This window comes from Ovis canadensis, chromosome 8, assembly GCF_042477335.2.
Source record: "Ovis canadensis isolate MfBH-ARS-UI-01 breed Bighorn chromosome 8, ARS-UI_OviCan_v2, whole genome shotgun sequence".
In the NCBI taxonomy this organism is placed as follows: Eukaryota; Metazoa; Chordata; class Mammalia; order Artiodactyla; family Bovidae; genus Ovis; species Ovis canadensis.
The window spans coordinates 17,705,910-17,726,084 of NC_091252.1; the positions used below are offsets into that span (position 1 = coordinate 17,705,910).

At 36.3% G+C, this 20,175-nt stretch overlaps 1 protein-coding gene across 8 annotated transcripts in view; it reads left to right on the forward strand.

Annotated features, from left to right (window-relative positions):
* Nucleotides 1-20,175, forward strand: part of TTK (TTK protein kinase) — a 39,478-nt gene that overhangs the window by 9,738 nt on the left and 9,565 nt on the right. The window contains exons 10-15 of one of the 8 annotated variants that reach the window (XM_069598953.1): nucleotides 231-351; nucleotides 3,554-3,696; nucleotides 10,268-10,404; nucleotides 11,759-11,885; nucleotides 14,724-14,816; nucleotides 19,895-20,052. In XM_069598953.1, the coding sequence (XP_069455054.1) occupies nucleotides 231-351; nucleotides 3,554-3,696; nucleotides 10,268-10,404; nucleotides 11,759-11,885; nucleotides 14,724-14,816; nucleotides 19,895-20,052 (779 nt within the window). The remainder of the gene's footprint in view (nucleotides 1-230; nucleotides 352-3,553; nucleotides 3,697-10,267; nucleotides 10,405-11,758; nucleotides 11,886-14,723; nucleotides 14,817-19,894; nucleotides 20,053-20,175) is intronic. The other 7 variants (XM_069598954.1, XM_069598955.1, XM_069598956.1 and 4 more) reach the window with 7 other exon arrangements.

Sequence of the window (20,175 nt, forward strand, 5' to 3'; positions counted from 1 at the left end):
GAAAGCAAATTGGCTAAATCTATCATTATGGCCATTCCCATTGCTCTAGTCAATAATTGAAGAAGTTATTTTTGTTGGAAGTTTGTGAGTCTACATATAATTATGATAATTTTCCTAGCAGTCTTTTCATATAGATGAGACTCTAGTATGTTGAACACTAAGATTAGTACTACTTCTGTTTTTAAGACTTTGTCTTACATCAAATCGAAATAAAATCTTACTCTATGTAGTCTGTTCAAAATATTCGTTCCAAGGAACCTGTGATGTCAGATGAGAAGAGTTCTGAACTTATTACTGATTCAGTAACCCTGAAGAATAAAAGTGAATCAAGTTTTCTAACAAAATTAGAAGGTAAGAGTGACAAAATAGACTACCTCTTTAATTAAGAGAACCACTTTTTTACTTGTGAAAGTTGACCAGCCCCCTAACAATTGCCATGGAAGAGTAGGTCCCTTTATCTTGTGTTTTGGTTAAATTCTATACAGCACATGAAAAGTATTAAATTCTATAGTAGAGGATTTAAAAGGTGTGTAAGAGAATAGAGGGAAAATTCAATGGCATTGAGTCAGTTTTCTCAGTTGGCTTGAGAAATATTTGGGAAAGCACATGGAAGGTGTATTTATATGACAATTCTCTTTCCTCTTTTGTCAAATGTTTGCTTTTCCACTATATGTGTACTATGGTGAATATTCTAAGAGCATATAAATGAATGAGACAGGTTTTAGCCCTGAAAGTCCCATGTCTCAGGAAACCCTGAAAACTGGGATGCCATTATTTTGATTGGGACCATCAGCATTCCTTGATACCTGCAGGGAATTGTTTCCAGGATCCCCCACGGATGCTCAGATCCTAGAATGCTCAAGTCTTTTATATAAAATGATGTATAGTCAGTTCTGTGGAACCTGTGGATATAAAGGGCCAGCTATAGATTCCTTTTCCTGATATTTGGGGGAAATGATTTTATTTTATATTTTCATGGCATCTGTTACAAACTGATATGATTGAAAAAGCATCTTTACCAGAAATACTTGTTTATAGTACTGATCTGGCACCTAATTTAATGCTAAGTGAATGCTTATTGAGTACCCACACTATGTTAATGGTATTTTATTATGTAGTAAAATTTGCAATCAGAAAACTACCCAAAGCATAAGAATACAGCCCAATGAAATATTTCTTTCACATGCATTTCTGTCAAGTATGTTCAGGGTGGGGTGGTCAGGTTCACAGGAATTATATACATTCAGCTCATCGATAGTACCAAGCAGTTTTCCAAAGTGTTGTGTTTGACCAGCACTTATATTGGCTCTTACTCCATATTCTTCCCAATCGTTTTATTGTTGGTTTTTAATGTTACACATTCTGATTCTGCTAAGTAATGGTTCATTTTGATTTTAATTTGCATTTTCCTGTAGTCTAATGACATTGAATGCCTCTTTGTGTTTATTGGCCATTTGGGTATCACTGATTTTTCTATTGAGTGTTCTTTTTTTTTCTCAATGATTTTTTGGTCTAGATACAGTTCCTTTTTTGGGTACATGTGTTACAAATAACTTCTCCCATAATGTAGTGGAGACGATTAAATTTTAAATTATCATGCATTTTAATTTATCAGTCTTTTCCTTTGTGGTGAGTGTTTTCTTTGTCTTTTAACAAATCTTCCTACTCCAAGATCATAAAGATATTTCTATATGTTTTGGAAGGTATCATTTTACCTTTAACATTTAGACTTGTATTCTACTTGAATTTAATATTTATGTATGGTTAAGATGAAGGGGCAAGATTCATTTTTTTCTTCTCCATGTAGATATCTAGTAGACTCCAGCAGCATTTATTGAGAAGACCCTTTTTTCCCCCTCAGTGAATTGTTATAAGTTAGATGAGTCTGTTTGTGATGTCTGGTTTTTGGATAGTTCTCTGTTCCATAGTCCTTTTATGACTTTGTGCTAATTCTGTCTTAGTTATTATATCTGTCAGTGTAAATCTTCCAACTTGTTTCTTTGTTACAGACTATTTTAGCTATTCTAAGCCTTTTGGATTTCCATATAAATGTTAGAATCTGTCAAATTCCTTTTTTTTTTAATGGCATTTTGTTTGAGTTCTAGTGGGACAAGTTGACATCTTAACATAAATTTTCTAGTCCTCTAACCTAGCATACCCCTTCATTCATTTAAGTAGTCTTTAAAACATTATTGAAAAAATTGTTTCCTGTATAGAGATTTTGCATTTCTTTTGCTAGAGATATACCTAGATATTTGATATTTTTGATAATACAATGATGAGATCTTTAAAAAAAATTTTATCCATACATTGACATGAATCCACTACGGGTGTATACAAGCTCCCAATCCTGAATCCCCCTCCCACCTCCCACCCCATATCATCTCTCTGGATCATCCCTATGCACCAGCCCCAAGCATCCTGTATCCTGTATCTAACATAGACTGGCACTTCGTTTCTTACATGATAGTATACATGTTTATGTAAAGTAAAATAAAGTAAAAATAAATAAATAAATAAAATAAAATAAACCTACCAATGCTCCATCAAAAAAAAATTTTTTTTTATCCTTTGCTTCTTTGTTGCTAGTATATAAAACTACAACTGATTTTTAACTATTGTTCTCGTTTATAGAGACATTGCTAAAATCACTGTTTACATCTAATATTTGCCTATGAATTCTTTCATGTTGTTGGAAAATAATATAACATTTTTTTTCTTCCAATCCTTTTACTTTAATTTCTTTGCTGTGTTGCACTTATAACCTCTAGAATAATGGTGAATAGATTGATAGGTGGCATTTTTCATTCCTTAGAGAGATACTTTCACTGTTTTACCCTTGTATAATAACTGGCTTAGAGTCTTAAAGCTGTTCTTTATCATATATCAAAACAGATTGAGGTTAACAGTTTTTTTGTGACTGAATGTTGAATTTTATGAGATACTTTTTCTGTGTTTATTGAGTCGGTCATGCACTTTTTTTTATTATTATGCCAAATTAATTTTCAGTGTTAGGCAAACTTTGCATTTAGGAATAAACACAGCTTGGTCATAATTTATTGTACCTTTTGTATATCACTTGCAAATATTTTGTTTAGAATTTTTGCATTTGTCATGATAGGGATAGAATAGTGACACTCATAAAATAGCCAATATTGTTGAGTCTCTTTTGTTCAGAGACCCTTAAGATAGTAAATTACAGGCTAACTTAAGGTAAAATTTTTGTTAAAAAAACTAGATCTATAAAAAGTGGTGAACTGGCTTTTATTAGACTTTATATGTTTTTGGACTTTTGTGTATTTATTTCTTTGTTTCCTGGTAAAAAACAGAAGTATTTAAACTGAGAATAGTCTCTGATAAAGCTCTAGATAACAACCTAGGAAGATGGCTGTTGCAGCTTTGTAAAGTTGACTTGCTAAAAGCAAATTGTCAGTAGCTAGCTAAAGCTTTTAATTTCTGTTTTTAAGAGCAAAACACTAATACAGTTTGTAACATGTTCTGTTGTTTAGGTTTAATTTTGTTATTATTCAATATTTTTGTCCATTAATGACAGGAATAAATGCAATTGCAGAAACTAAAGAACATCAACAACTAAAGGTTCCAGAAAGTGATCTGAAACAACGGCAATCAAAGAGAAAGTCTGAACGTGCAAACCAGCATGCTGCTGCACCTTCCAGTCAGCGGCAGATTCCAGAGGTAATCCCCAAAGTTGATACAGAGGAAACTTTCTTTTCCACATCAAGTGTAGTATTTTTCATAATGTGATGATCATGTAAAATGTTTTCTTGTATTAAATTCTTTAGTGGAGTAGTTTGCTCAGAAGTATGTGTGTATGTGTTTTAAATTCACAAAACAATGATCAGTAACAAACTAAACAATAGGTTTAGTTTAGTAACAGTATATATCAAGCTGAATTCTTTTCTGCTTTCAATAGTATTTCTAGATTGCTGGTAGACTGGTGCAGAAGTCAGCAAACTACAGCCTAGGAGCCAAATCTCTTTCCTAGCCTAAATGTAAACACTTTCTGGGAACACAGCTATGTCCATTTATTTACTTACTGTCTTTGCCTGTTTTTGAACTATAAAAGCAGAACTAAGTAATTGCAACAGAAACCTCATGGATGAAATAGAAAAATACAGACTAGATAATGTGACTTCATGACAAGTTGAATGATCATTCCCCATGGCTGGGGTCTATTTCAGAAGAAAGGATCTATTCGAGAGATACATCTGAATATAGTCCTTGGTCATACTCTCCTTAAAATTAATTTTCAATTGTAGTCTCGCTCAGCAGTTCTCAGATATTTCAGTCTTGGGATCCTCTTTTATATTCTTAATTGTTGAAGCCCCTAGAGAACTTTGGTTTATGTAGGCTATGTTGATCTCTTTTTGCTATGTTAGAAAGTAAAACCAATAAATTTTTAAAGTATTTGCTAATTTATTAAAAATATCAATAATAAGCAGATTACATGTAAATAATACTGTTATAAAAAAGTGTTTTGTTTATTGAGGTATAATTGATATATAACATATTAGTTTTAGGTATATGACATTATGATTCGATATTTGTATATACAGTTGACCCTTGCACGACATGGGTTTGAACTGTGTGGGAACTTATGCATGGATTTTTTTTCAGTACATATGTATTATAGTACTACATGATTTTCTGTTGATTGACTCTGAGGATGTGGAATAGTGGATATAGAACTCCAACTGTAAAGTTATACATGAATTTTTGACTTTGTGGGTAGTCAGTGCCCCTAACTTCTGAGCTGTTCAAGAATCAACTATATTGTGAAATGATCACCACAATAAGTCTAGTTAGCATTCATCACCATAACCTAATTACACATTTTTTCTTCTGATGAGAATTTTTGATATCTATTCACTTAGCAACTGTCAAATGTGCAATACAGTATTATTAATTATAGTCACCACATTGTGCATTACGTCCCAGTGATTGATCTGTTTTGTAACTGGAAGCTTGTACCTTTGATCCTCTTTATCCATCTCCACTCCTCCCACCCACACCCCTTGGCAAGCCCCAAACTATCTGTGAGCTTGGTCTTTTGCTTTTTTCCCCTCCAGATTTTACATGTAAGTGATATAATGCAGTATTTGTCTTTCTCCGGCTATTTCACTGAGTATGATGTCTTCAAGATCCATCTGTGTTGTCACAAATGGCAAGATTTCATACCATTTATGGCTGAATAATAGTCCATTGTCTATATGTACCATACTTTCTTTACCCTTTCAGCCATCAATGAATATCTAGACTGCTTCTGTTTCTTGGCTGCCATAAACACTGCTGCTATGAACATGAGAGTACAGGCATCTTTTCACGTTAGTGTTTTCCTTTTCTTTGGATAAATACCTAGAAGTAGAATTGCTAGGTCATATGGTAGTTCTGTTTTTAGTCTTTTGAAGATCTTCCATACTAGTTTCCACAGTGGCTGCACTAATATACATTTTCACCAACCCTGCACAAGACTTCCATTTTTTCCACGTCCTTGGCAACACTTGTTATTTCTTATCTTTATGATAATAGACATTCTGACAGGTATGGGGTGACCCATCATTGTGGTTTTGATTTACGTTTCCCTGATGATTGGTGATGTTGAACTTCTTTTCATATCCATTGGATATTTATTTATATGTCTTCTATGGAAAAAATATCTAATCAAGTCCTTTGTCCATTTTTAAGTTGGTTATTTGATTTTTGGTATTGAGTTGTAATGAGTTCCTTGTTTATTTTGGACACTAACCTCTTAATGGATATGTGGTTTGCAAATATTTTCTCCTATTTCATAGATTGTCTTTTTTATTTCATTGATGGTTTCCTTTGCTGTGCAGCTTTCTAGTTTGATGTAGTCCTATTTGTTTATCTTTGCTTTTGTCTTTACATTTGGTGTCTGATCCAAAAATTCATTGCCAATACCCATGTTAAGGAGCTTACTACCTGAGTTTTCTTCTAGAAGGTTTAATGTTTTAAGGTCTTACATTCAAGTCTTTAATTCATTTTGAGTAAATTTTTGTGTGTAGTGTGAGAAAGTAGTCCAGTCTCATTGTTTTCCAAGTGCCTGTCCAGTCTGAAGACCATTGATCTATGTCTGTTTCTTGCAAATATCATATTGTCTTGAATACTGTAACTTTGTAATATGGTTTAAAATTAGGGAGTGTGGTGCCTCCAGCTTTGTTCTTTCTCAAGATTGCTTTGGGTATTCCAAACTTTTGTGATTCTATACAAATTTTAAGATTGTTCTATTTCTGTGAAAAATGCCATAGGAATTTTGATAGGGATGGCATTGTATCTATAGATTACTTTGGGTAATATGGTCATTTTAACAATATTCTTCCAATCAATGAGCACAAAATATCTTTCCATTTATTTGTGTCTTCTTCAGTTTAAGAAGAAGACATCAGTGTCTTACAGTTTTCAGTATACTAGTGTTTCACTTACTTGGTAAAATTTGTTCTTAGGTACTTTATTATTTTTGATGGGATTGTTTTCTTAATTTCCCTGATAGTTTATTATCAAGGTATAGAAATGTAACAGATTTTTGTATATTGATTTTGTTTCCTGCAACTTTACTGAATTTGTTCATTTTTTCTAACAGGTTCTGTGTGTGTGTGTGTGTGTGTGTGTGTGTGTGGCATCTTTAGGGACTTCTGCATATAATATGCTATCTGCAGATAGTGGCAGTTTTCCTCTTTCCTTTCCAATTCTGATACCTTGTATTTCAGCTTCTTGCCTACTTGCTGTGGCTAGAATTTCCAAGACGTAAGTAACAGTGGCAGGAGTGGGCATCCTTGTCTCGTTCCTGATTTCAGAGGGAAAGCTTTCATCTTTTCACTGTTGAATATGAGGTCAGCTGTGTGCTTGTCATATGTGGCTTTGTTATGTTGAGATATGTTTCTTCTGAAAAATAAGTATTTTTCAAAACAAACTAATTACAGTGAGGAGAGTGATATTTGTTTTACAGTCTTTATGGTTTTTTTTAATGGTTGGCATTAGAGGGCTAGATTTCTTGTATCTGCTTTTGCATCCAGTCTGTTTCACTATCACATGCCTTGGGAAAACTTTAGTTTATATTCATGAAAGAATGAAAGTGAAAAAGGCAAATAAATGTCTTAGTATGATTATGAAAATAGTTTTAACCTCTCAGACTCCCCGTAAGTATCTTGGGGAAACACCAAACTTTCTGCTATTTCTGGGTCACTCATTGAGAACTGTTTATCTAAGTAGTGGAGTGGATAACAAATGTTAAATGAGAAGAATCCTGACAGGTTGAATTATGGACAATCAGCATCTCCTGTATTTTTCTTTTTAAAAGTTATAAACTAATAGAATGGGGAAAGGACTTAAAACTATTTATTTGTCATTAGGGAGATTCAGACTAAAACCACAATGAGGTGCCATTTCACCCACACCAAGATGTCTGTAATTAAAAAGAGACAATAATAAGTGTTGGTGAAAATGTGGGTAAATTGGAACCCTCATACACTGTTACTGAGGAGCTAAACTGATACAGTCTCTTGAAAAATGGTATGGCAGTTCCTCAGAAGGTGTAGCAAACAGTTACTATATAATTCAACAATTATATCGTAGGTATATACTCAAGAAAATATATATCTGCAAAAAATCTTGTATGTGAATGTTCATAGCAGCATTATTCATAATTGTTAACCCAAATAGCCATCAACTGGTGAGTGAGTAAACAAAATGTGGTATTCTGATTTTATTTCATTTTCTTATTCAACAGTAAAAACTAGTGAACTTTGGGAAGGTCATGTAAAAAATGCTATATGTAAAATGGATAGCCAGCAAAGACCTATTGTATAGCACACAGAAGTCTGTTCAACGTTATGTGTCATCCTGGATGGAATGGGGGTTTGGGGGAGAACGGACACATGTATGTATATGACTGAGTCCCTGAAACTACCACAACATTGCTAATCGGCTATACCCCAATGCAAGGTGTTTTTGGTCTTAAAAGAAAAACATTTTTTAAAAAGTAGTGAAGTGTTGATAAATGCTACGGCATGGTAAGTGATAAAAACCTGTCACCAAAGGCCATATATTTTGTGATCTCCTTTATAAGAAATGCCTGGGATCGGCAAATCCACAGAGACAAAAAGTAGACAGGTGGTTGCCAGAGTCCAGGAGGAGTAGAGGCTGGGGGTAATGGCTAATACAGAGTTTCTTCTTAGAATAGTGAAAATGTTCTGTAATTTAAATCGTGGTGATGATTGCATACTCGTGAATATATTGAAAACCACAGAAGAGTACACTTAGGTGAAAAAGAAAAGACCAGGCAGTTTTTTGTAAAGAATCCACAGGCAGTGCAGGAGACCCCGGTTCAGTTCCTGGGTTGGGAAGATCCCCTGGAGAAGAGATAGGCTACCCACTCCAGTGTTCTTGGGCTTCCCTGGTGGCTCAACTGACAAAGAATCTGCCTACAATGTGGGAGTCTTTCGTTCAATCCCTGGGTTGGGAAGATCCCCTGGAGAAGGAAATGGTTACCCACTCCAGTATTCTGGCCTGGAGAATTCCATGAACTGTATAGTCCATGGGATCGCAGAGCAGGACATGACTGAGCCACCTTCACTTTGCTTCACTTACCTTACAGCAAGCTGTAAGCTCCCCCTAGCTATGTCTAGACCATTTCTTCCCTTGTAAAAACCCTGTCCTTTTCTTTTGGCTGTGTATGCTGCATGCAAGATTTTAATTCCCTGACCTGGAATCAAGCCTGTGCCCTGTGCAGTGGAAGCGTGGAGTCTTAGCCACTGGGCCACCAGGGAAGTCCCAAAACCCTGCCCTTCTGAGGTGCCTTCTTTTGGGCTGTGCTCTCCTGCAGTTGCTCATTGCCATCATCTCTGAACATCCTCGTGACTCCCCATCATTCTCTGAAAATATTAGGCTCTGGATCACTTCTTTCAACTTCAGCCCAACAACTGTCATCGTGTTTTGTTAGCTTCTGTACCCCTGTGTATCACTAGTCCTACACCAGCCCTCCAAATTCATAACTTCTTCCTCTTTCATGCCTACTTTCTTAATTTCACCTTAGCTACCCATTCCTGTGTCCTCAGGTCTGATCTCCAAAATCTCAAATGCAAACATCTAAATCTATGGTCATGAGTATAACCTTTCCCCTTTTCTTACTAAATAATCTTGCTACCACAGTTTCTCAATACCATTCTGGCTACTAATCCAAATATGTGTGTGTGTGTATATGTATATACACACATATGCATATATATATGTGTGTGTGTGTGTGTATATGAGGAAATCTTAAATGGAAAATTTATCTGGGAAAAGAGGTATAGTGGCCAAAAACACAAAAGACTGAAAAGTAGAAAATAGTTTAGATTTATCCATTGTGGATCTCCAGAGTATAATGTGGACCCAGTGGGTTGAAATTATAGAAGCTGATTTAATCTAGATATCGGTGAATACTTACTAATAACTAAAGCTGTCCCCAAATTAAAGTAGAGGTAGTGGGTGATCAGTTACTAATAGTGTTCAAGCAAAATGTGATTTGCAGGAGTTGGCAAGATTTTCTGTAAAACCTTTGTGAGGCGGATGGTCACTGTTGTAGCTTTTGAACTCTGCCATTATTGCGTGAAAACAACCAGAGACAATATGTAAACAAATGGCCTTTGCTGTGTTCCAATAAAACTTTATTTACAAAAACAAACAACAGACCGAATTCAACCTACAGGTTGTACTTTACCAGTCTCTGCTGTAGCGGATGTTCATTCATCATTGCTTTGGAATTTGTATGAGATAAATTCTGTAAGCTATATGTCTTTTACAAAGGAGAAGAACACTAGATAGGTGTTTGCCATTTCAAATGTTGCTAAATAATTAGTATTTGATCATTTTCCCTCCAAACATAAAAGTAGGGGATGATTCTATTTGTAAAGACTGGTTTTCTGAAGCACAGAATACTTATTAATATAAGTCCAATGCTATGACAGTAGCCCTAAAGAGAAAGGATATTTAGATCCTGTTTTGTTCAGCACGCTGTGTGCCTTCCCTCTAATTGCAGTCTCTTTGAGGAAAGTGTAACAAGCTTCAAAATTTAGAGTAAGAGAGCTTTAACTGAAGTTATTGAAAGCCTATAATACATACATCTGCTTATTTTAGCATGTTTTTGTAGTTCATATTTTAATTTTCTCTTAGAAGTTTAATATTTGTGAAATTGTTGAACAGGAGACTAATTAAAAAACCCGAAATCATGATGTTTTTTATTTTGATCTAGCAGAAACAAACCACTTTTGAGCAACCTGCCTTTTCCGTTTCAAAGCAGTCACCACCAATATCAACACCTAAATGGATTGACCCAAAATCTATTTGTAAGACACCCAGCAACAGTGCCTTGGATGATTACATGAGCTGGTAATTCCTTTTGGTTCTTAGCTTGGTACAACATGTGCTTTGGGGCAAACAGATCTGGAGGTGAATCCTGCTCTGTTACCTGAAAGACTTTCTAAATTCATGTTATTTTTCTCATCATCAGTTTTTTCATCTGTAAAGGAAGGGAAGGTAGCCGCAATATATTTTTAAGGATTGTTATGAAAGTCTCTGTCATTGTAATCTGTACCTACTCTATGTATATGCTTTTTATACCTATAGGTCTATAGGCAGTACCTTTAAATACTTTGAGTATGCAAAAATTCTTGTTAATCAAGCACTGCCTCTTGTATATCTCTGTAACTCTCAGTGAGAGACTTTAAAGATTACCATTCTTACAGTAGATAAAGGGTGGATGCATATTGTAGGGAAGGAGGTGTTAATTGGAGTGTGAGAGAGGTTGGTAGCATAACTCACATAGTTCTGGGCTTGTTCAAGGTCGGAGTAGCTGCTAATGAGAAATGAGTGAAGAAGCTGATCAGTGCTGATTGACAGAAAACATAAGGGATGTTGAAAAGCAAATCAATGGCATTTCTAAGAAAGAAAAGAGGGGATATGGCATGTGATATCCTTCAACTAGTGGCTATATTTTTAATATAGTTTTAATGTCTTAGAGGATAACTGAAGTTCATGTCTTCTGCCTTTCATTTTCACAATGTGATCTTTAATCCTAATCAGAACTGGCCTTGGAGTTTTATAACTGATTCTATTAAATAAGTAAGCTATTTAATACAATTTTGCTATTTATTACCTCATTTTATTATACTTAGAATACTTTAAAGAATGACTGCTAACTAAAATAGGATATAGTTATTTCTTATAAAGTTATTTATTTTCAACAAATATTTGTAGAAATCCTTTGTGCCAAGCACTATTCTCGGTGTTGAAGATACAATAGTGAATAAGAGAAGCAAAGCACAAATGCGAGCTGAACAGCTTTGTGTTCCAAGGTCAAACTCTCATGTAATTGGCTTTCAGATATTTCTAGTAGGTTATCATAGAACATTATTATTAAAAAGCACTCATAAAATCTATGATAGATGGAGCTTTGTCTTGGCTAAATTTTATAAAATAACTCTTAACTGTATTTTTAAATGACATCATATTTATTTTAATAAGGACTTCTTGTCTGGGAACAAAAATTACATTCAGAAAGAATTCCCCCAAAGTGAAATTTCTGGTGATAGTGAATCTGAAATAAATATTCCAGATGTATTAGGAAAACTGACTTGGGTTCTATTTGATATAACACATTTATATTCACCACACAAAGTCTGAGTCACAATCTTGTTTTTAAAGCTTTAATGTTTTAAATTTTAAAAAATATATCTTTCCCCAGTTTTAGAACTCCAGTAGTAAAGAATGACTTTCCACCTGCTTGTCAGTTGTCAACACCATATAGCCAACTGGCCTATTTCCAGCAGCAACAGCAGCAGATACCTGTTACTCCACTTCAGAATTTACAGGTTTGATAAGCTTTATTTATGATGGTACATGATACGGTGTGATCAAAGATTTTATTTTTGCAGGATTTATTTGTTAAGAACAGTGTTAAAAACTTATTCAATCTTAGTCCCATTAGGCCAAACTGATAATATGATAAGGGTGCCTCGTGACTTTGATAGGTTAGTTACTGAAGAAACTAATGAAGTATTTTTCATTAACTTGCCCAAAGTATCTAGTCTGAATAGCTAGATAAAATTTCTTTTGTAATCTAGGTGATTTTTCATTCCACTTAACTATTTAAACCAGTTGTTAGTGGGCAGCTTCATTTCATTAGGTGATTAATATACAAGTATATATATTAATATATATACAAGTAATATATAAGTTTTTAAGAATATCAGAATAGCAATATGAGATGCTGCTAGAATATATTATTTTAAAAAAACCTTTTTTTGCTGGTGAGGCGATTGTATTACCATCTGGAAAGATAATTATTTAGATACTCTTATATCAATACTAAAATTAATTTTTAATAACTATCTGAGAAACAGCTGAATATTGGTAGAAAGAATAGGCTTTGGTGAGAGTTTGCCTGGCCTTGACTCTTGGCCTCACTACTTACCAACTATGTGACCTTTTGCAAGTTAATTAAATTCTGTTTCCTCATCTATAAAATAGGGATAATAAAGCTCTCTGTCCCATAGGATGACTGTGAAGATTAATTTAGTTAATATATATGTAACTCTTACAACAGAAACTAGTGCTTGGTAAAGAATAAAAGTTGGTAGCAATTGTTTAAGAAAAACATCAAAAAAAAAAAAAGTAATGAACTAAACAAATCAAGAGATTAAAAAATTAGCTGACAGAAAATGAATCCGTGGTAACCAGAGGCTGTAGGAAGAGGAACGGGTTTCAGTATGAGATGAGGAGAAGGCCTGGAGATGGGTGGTGGTAATGTTGGCACAGCGATGTGACTATACTCCATGCCGCTGGATAGGACACTCAAAAACAGTTAAGATGGCACATTTTATGGCATGTGAATTTTACTATAAAGCAATGGAACAAGAAGTTTAGCTGACAGTAGATTATGCTAAAAGAGGTAATAGTGTTTTGAGGGTTGATTCAACAGTATAGTAAACTACAAAAAAGAGAAAGAGAAAGATAGCCTGGTTTGCCCATCATGTTAATTCAAAGAAAATTCATTGAGGAATTACTCATGTCAGGCCTTGTTTGAGCTGAACTCTGAAAGGCAAGCCAGAGGATCCTTCTAGAGGAGCCTGGTGTCAGGAGGAAACTGAAAGGCCAGAGTGTGACTAGAGTTCACCAAGGGGCAGGGCGATCCTCAGGGTTCTGCTGGGCTCTTTAGGCTTTGCTCCGAGGGAATTAGGAAGCTATGGAACAAGCTGGAGTCGGGGAGTGAAGCAGTCTTACTTGTATTTTGGAGAAATCTACTCTGGTCATGGGTGAGGAGGGTGGACTGAGCAGGTTGCGGGATGTCCTGGGTAGGACACTGAACTTCACACTGGTGTTGAATCAGACATAGGTCAGAGTTACTGTATTCTAAAAACAGTCAGCAGCTAGGAGGAAAGGATATTGGACTGCTTCCTTTGCTCTCAGAAATTTTTGTAGGAGAGGAAGCTCCAGAAGGAAGAGTAGGGTAGGGCAGTGAAGGGCAACTCAGTGGAAAATAAGGTGTCCATATGTCAAAGCCTAACACTTTCTTACAGAAAACATACTTCATGGCTCAACAGTGTCTTTTCAACCCTAAAAGTTAAAGAAGTTACAGTCCTCTTTTATATCAGGGCTTCCCTGCTGATGGCTCAGCAGGTAAAAAATCTGCCTGCAATGCAGGAGACACAGGAGACCCGGGTTCTATCCCTGGGTTGGGAAGATCCCCTGGAGGAGGAAATGGCCACCCGTTCCAGTATTCTGCCTGAAAAGTCCCATGGCCAGACGATCCTGGTGGGCTACGGTCCAAAGGTTGCAAAGAGTTGGATATGACTGAGCACGAGCACGCTGTACCAGTTACATCATGTAGAAGGAGAGCACCCGAGAAAGATTCTACCGTTTGGGATCTAAAGCGGACTTAGTTGAACTGAAGTTCATTTAGACCTTGTTTCAACTTGGTTAGTCAGCTGATTGGGTGGTCTCTGTGTCCAGCTTCCTGCTCAGCTCAGAGTAAGTCCTCACGCTCTCCATCTATTCAGAGCATTTATAGGTCCACAAAGGGCTCTCACGTCAGGGAAGGGAAGGCATGCAAGTTGAATATGGTACATTAGTTGAGAGTTTGCTGAGGAAGATGCTCAAGTTCAAACTAAGCAATTCGTTGAATATTATCCAGCATAAAGGGGACATTGCTGAAATCTGCCTTTGTCTGATTGACTCAGGAACACTTAGCACTTTAGCATGCTGCTTCCTTTATAATGTTAGGCTAAATGAGAAAAAAGAATATGATAAAGTTGTGTGTTTGTTTATGTATATATGTATGTATGTAAGTAAAGAGGTTTGTATAAGAAAGAATAGATGAGAAAGATGAAAAGTGACAGCTTGTGAATTTGTCTGTTGGACATTAAGTGGGGGTTTTTTCCCCCTTAAAGTTTCTGTTTATGTATGTAAAGTCGAGATAAGTTAGACGAGGAAACTTTGAATCATTGCCTATATATTAATTTAATAAATTTATTTCTTTGACTGAAGTATGTAAATTGCTTCTGTAAAACATTGAAATGTTGTGACATATCTGATTGCTTAAGATTTCAGATAACTTCAAAATTGGAAATGTTTCACTGTATTAAATGCAAGTTAGTTTCTCAGGCATGTTCTATGAATGTTTGAAGCTTTATCTTATTTTAATTATTTAGATTTCAGCATCCTCTTCAACAAATGAATGCATTGCAGTTAAAGGAAAAATATATTCCATATTGAAGCAGATAGGAAGTGGAGGTTCAAGTAAGGTAAGTTTCTTAAATTTTTAAGGAATGAGTAAAAATATTTTAAACTTTCCTCTGTTTGTCTGTGTACCTTTTGGGGCCTTTTTTCTTAATTTCTAGGGGCCCTATTTCCCTTGAGCCAAAAAATCCTTATCCCTTTCTCCCATTTCCCCCCACCTCAGCACATGGCATATTTCTTTCAATCTCAATTCCCTGCTCTTCCCCTCCAGTGGCCTATGATTCCGTATTTCTTCTCTAAATAACATTAACATTGACTGGGGGATGGCAAACGATAGCTTTGTGACATTCCCAAAGAATCTTTCTGAAAGTGAGGCCGACGGTGATTAAGTAGTTAGTGTGCTGAGTATGATTCAGCAAGCTTTCTGATTAATGGGTCTTGTTTTGAGGTTTTCTTTTCAAAAAACAGAGTTTAGCAGCAAATGATTCTCTAGAATTGGACTAGATCATTTCTGAAACTTATCTCAGTTCTAAATCGGTTCTAGTTCTCTGGATAGAAGGCCTCTCAAAAGAGTTTCCAACTTCAGTACTTCTCTTTCTGTTTTCTTCAGTGCACTTAAAACAGATTTTTATTTTTACCTTCTTTGCTCTTCAAAACAATTGTTATCAAAATCACTAGGACTTTCCTGAGAGTTCAGTGGTTAAGAGTGCATGTTTCGTTTGACAGAAAACAATAAAATTCAGTAAGTCCTTCAGTTAAAAAATAAATTTAAAAAAGACAAAGAGTGCACGCTTCTACTTTGGGAGGCTTGGTTTTGATCCTTGGTTGGGGAACTAAGATCCTGCATGCCACACAGTGTGGCCAAAAAAAAAAAAAAATCACCAATGACCTCCATATTTTTACCAAAACTAATTCTTGCCTTTGATTCTGGGCTACACTGCAAATGGCACTGTTGATCACTTTCCTCACTGAAGCTCTTTTTCCTTCTTGGCCTCTCCGTGTTTCTCTTCTCCAGTGGCCGTTGTGTTTTCCTCATAGCGCTGACCTCAGTGGAGCAAGGCCCCTGAGCTCAGTTTTGACCTCTTTTCTTCTGTCTCTAAACTCACTCACTCCCTTGGTGCTGTCATCCAGTCTCGTGGTTTTACATACCATGTATATGCTGACAGTTCCCAAATTTGTATTTCCAGCCCAAACTTCTCCCTTGAATTCCAGCCTTCTGTATCCAGTTTGACTGCTCAGCATCTCTTCTTGGGTGTCTCTAGATATTTAAAACTTAATATGCCCCAAGCGTAACTCTTGTTTCATAGCCTCTCATTTCAGTAAATGGCAGCTTCTTCCTTCCAATCACCAGGCCAAACACCCTGAGTCATCACTGACTCTGCTTACACTCACACATTCATCCAGCTCGTCGGCAGGTTCCACCTCAAAGTCCATCCAGAATCTGACTCTTCCTCACCACCGCCACTGTTGTCCCTTTGGCCAAAGTAGCTTCATCTTGTCACCTGAATTCTTAAAATCGCCTCCAAACTTGTCTCACTGACTGTTGCTCTCCTTGTCTACTTTAGCGTAAGGGTTTAGTTTCCTCCAGATACCCTCACATCTTTGCTCAGTTATCTTCTAGATCAGGCCTTCCCTTGACTACATTCTAAAACCATCACTCTTGCCTTCCAGTCCCCAGCACACTGTATTCTCTCCTGCTGTATTTTTCTCCTTAGCTTGTCTAATATGCTCTGTAAGTTACTTACTTGGTTTTGTTTTTTATGTCCCCTTGCACTTGAATGTGAGTTCCATCAGCATAGGGATGTTTGCTCCATTATCTAGAATGGTGGCTGGAACAGAACAGTGACTGAGGTGTTTGTTAAATGAATAAGCTGACCCTCCTCAGCTGTTTCGCTGCTCTAAGTTGTTATGGATGATATATATGCAATAAACCATATTGGGTTCATTTTAATCTTAACAGTGTTTTAAACATTATTTTCCTTGGAAGATATTGATGATGTAAGCTTGCTTAAGTCAAGGGCCAAACGATAAAGTTATGACCAGCCTGTATTTTCTTCTTGCAATTGAATTATTTAATTATTATGATGGCCTTGCCAAATTCAGTATGCCCCAGGGAAAAGGGGGTAACATGCTTTATGAACCTAACATTGTTTCTGTTCTGTCTGCTAGAGTTTAGACAGTGACCAACTTAGACTGTATTAAGAACATTTTAGAAGATTCATGGGGCTAGTAGAAATGGTCAAGACATTGACCTTTCTATTTCTTTCATACTTGGCATGAAACTGAAAAATTACAACTGACACCATCTCTAACTGGAAGTAAATGCTCCCTAATCTTTTTCATCAGCTATTGCCAGAGCAGGGACATTAGGGGAGGACAAGCACATACAGGGAAAAAACTGATTTAGAAGTTGCACTTGCTCAAGATTTTTAAGATCTTTGTTTTAATATCCTGCAAATCTTTTTTTCTGATACACCTGACAATGGTAATATGTTTTGAAATATCCACTTTATTCTGTCCTAATTGTCTCTAATAATGGTAGCCAGTGGTTGCTACACACAAACATGTCATCAGCATCCTTCCAGCCCTGTGCAGAAGGTACTGCTAACATTCTAATTGTATTGAAACAGAATAGTAGATACTCTAAATTCTCTGAGAGGTATAAGGCTGTTTGTTGTTGTTTAGTTGCTAAGTTGTGTTTGACTCTTTAGGACTTCATGGACTGTAGCCCCACAGGCTCCTCTATCCACAGAATTTCCAAGGCCAGAATACTGGAGTGGGTTGCCATCTCCTTCTTCAGGGGCTCTTCCCAGCGCAGAAATCGAACCTGCGTTTCCTGCATTAGCAGGCAGATACTTTACAACTGAGCCACCAGGGAAGCCTGTAAGGCTGTTTGCTGCTGCTGCTGCTGCTGCTGCTGCTGCTAAGTCGCTTCAGTCATGTCCGACTCTGTGTGTTTACCTCATGCCAAATAGCTTTGTGCTGTTTTTAAATTGTTTTTCTTTCCTTCCTTGCTGTGTCTGCTGCCTCTTGCCCTATCACTGTTTTATCTTCCTCCCCGTCTAATTTGCTTTCTGTGCAAGTAAACCAACAATACTTTGTTAGAGTTTTGTATTTAAAGTACAGGTAATTGGATGTAGCCAACAACCTGATAGACTCTGCTTTCAGTGCAGTTTTAATGCATGAATCTCATTTACTCTTGGGCTCTTTTCTTATTTCTTGCCACTATTTGCTGGATCAGTTCAGTTCAGTCGCTCAGTTGTGTCTGACTTTTTGCAGCCCCGTGGACTGCAGCGTGCCTGGCCTCCCTGTCCATCACCAATTCCCAGACTTTACTCAAACTCATGTCCATTGAGTCGCTGATGCCATCCAACTATCTCATCCTCTGTCGTCCCCTTCTCCTCCTGCCTTCAGTCTTCCCCAGCATCAGGGTCTTTTCCAGTGAGTCAGTTCTTCGCATCAGGTGGCCAAAGTATTGGAGTTTCAGCTTCAGTGTCAGTCCTTCCAATGAACACCCAGGACTCATCTCCTTTAGGATGGACTTGTTGGATCTCCTTGCTGTCCAAGGGACTCCCAAGAGTCTTCTCCAACACCACAGTTCAAAAGCATCAATTCTTTGGCACTCAGCTTTATTTATAGTTCAATTCTCACATCTATACATGACTACTGGAAAAACCATAACTTGGACTAGATGGATGTTTGTTGGCAAAGTAATGTCTCTGCTTTTGAATATGCTGTGTAGGTTGGGCATAACTTTTCTTCCAAGCAAGTGTCTTTTAATTTCATGGCTGCAGTCACCATCTGCAGTGATTTTGGAGCCCCCAAAAATAGTCTGTCACTGTTTTCACTGTTTCCCCATCTATTTGCCATGAAGTGATGGGACCAGATACCATGAGCTTAGTTTTCTGAAGGTTGAGTTTTAAGCCAACTTTTCCACTTTCCTCTTTCATTTTCATCAAGAGGCTCTTAGTACTTCTTCGCTTTCTGCCATAAGGTGGTGCCACCTGCATATCAGGAGACAGAAATGGCAACCCACCCCAGTATTCTTGCCTAGAGAATCCCATGGACAGAGGAGCCTGGTGGGCTGCCGTTTATGGGGTCGCACAGAGTCAGACATGACTGAAGCGACTTAGCAGCAGCAGCATCTGCATATCTGAGGTTATTGATATTTCTCCTGGCAATCTTGACTCCAGCTTGTGCTTCATCCAGCCAAGCATTTCTCATGATGTACTCTGCATATAAGTTAAATAAGCAGGGTGACAATATATAGCCTTGATGTACTCCTTTCTTGATTTTGGAACCAGTCTTTTGTTCCATGTCCAGTTCTAACTGTTGTGGATAGTCAAAGTTACTTGGCTTTTAAATAAATGATGTTTTCTTTAATGTTAAGAGAGATAAGTTAAAATTTCTTGCTTATACTGGCATTCTGTATCTGAATTTATACATTTTAGAAGCCCCATCCCAGTTGCATATTTGCTGAAAGTTAAACACCTTACCAGTGTTTTTCCAAATGTATTAATATTATCTGCCTTATAAACATTGATTATAAATTGACCATCATTATAGCTAGAACAGTTTGGCCTGGACCTCACCGTGTTTATAGCAACATCTTGTTACTGTCAACTTGATTTTGAAAATTGAAACTCAATCTACTTTTCACAAACAAATACACTGATAGCTTACAATTAGCACTTATTTTTAAATATTGTTTACCACATGGATGAAATTGTCAACTCCAGCCATAGTGGAATCAATACCATCTGTGAAATGAATTACTTTTTATTCCTTATTCAGCCTTTAGTGTTCCTTGGCATTTTTTAATGTCTTTTTCTTCAGATTATTTCCCTGGTTATGACATCTAACAGAGTGTTATGAATGTCTATGAAATTTAAATTACCTTATATGTTGATAGATGTTTTATTAGATTTATGCTTTGGAGTAATTAAATACCCATTGTCATAGGTAGTTGAAAATGTACTGTTATTCTCCTAACATTTTTTTTCCTTTCTATACTCAGAATAAGGCCAAATATTTTAAATTATTTACATCAGTAATCCTTAAGTGTCTGTCTAATAAATGTAGAAGTATTGTGACAATATATAAATAGTTTTTTCTAAACTTTTTCCTTTGTTTTGCTATATAGGTATTTCAGGTATTGAATGAAAAGAAACAAATACATGCTATAAAGTATGTGAACTTAGAAGAAGCAGATAGCCAAACAGTTGATAGTTACCGGAATGAAATTGCTTATCTGAGTAAACTACAACAACATAGTGATAAGATCATCCGACTTTATGATTAGTAAGAATTTTTCAGTTTAAAAGAAAACTTTTTTTTTTTGCTTTAATTCTTATGATAAACACTTAAATCTTGGTAATATAACCTAACCATTTATTGTTTTGTTTTCATTTATTTTTAATGGCA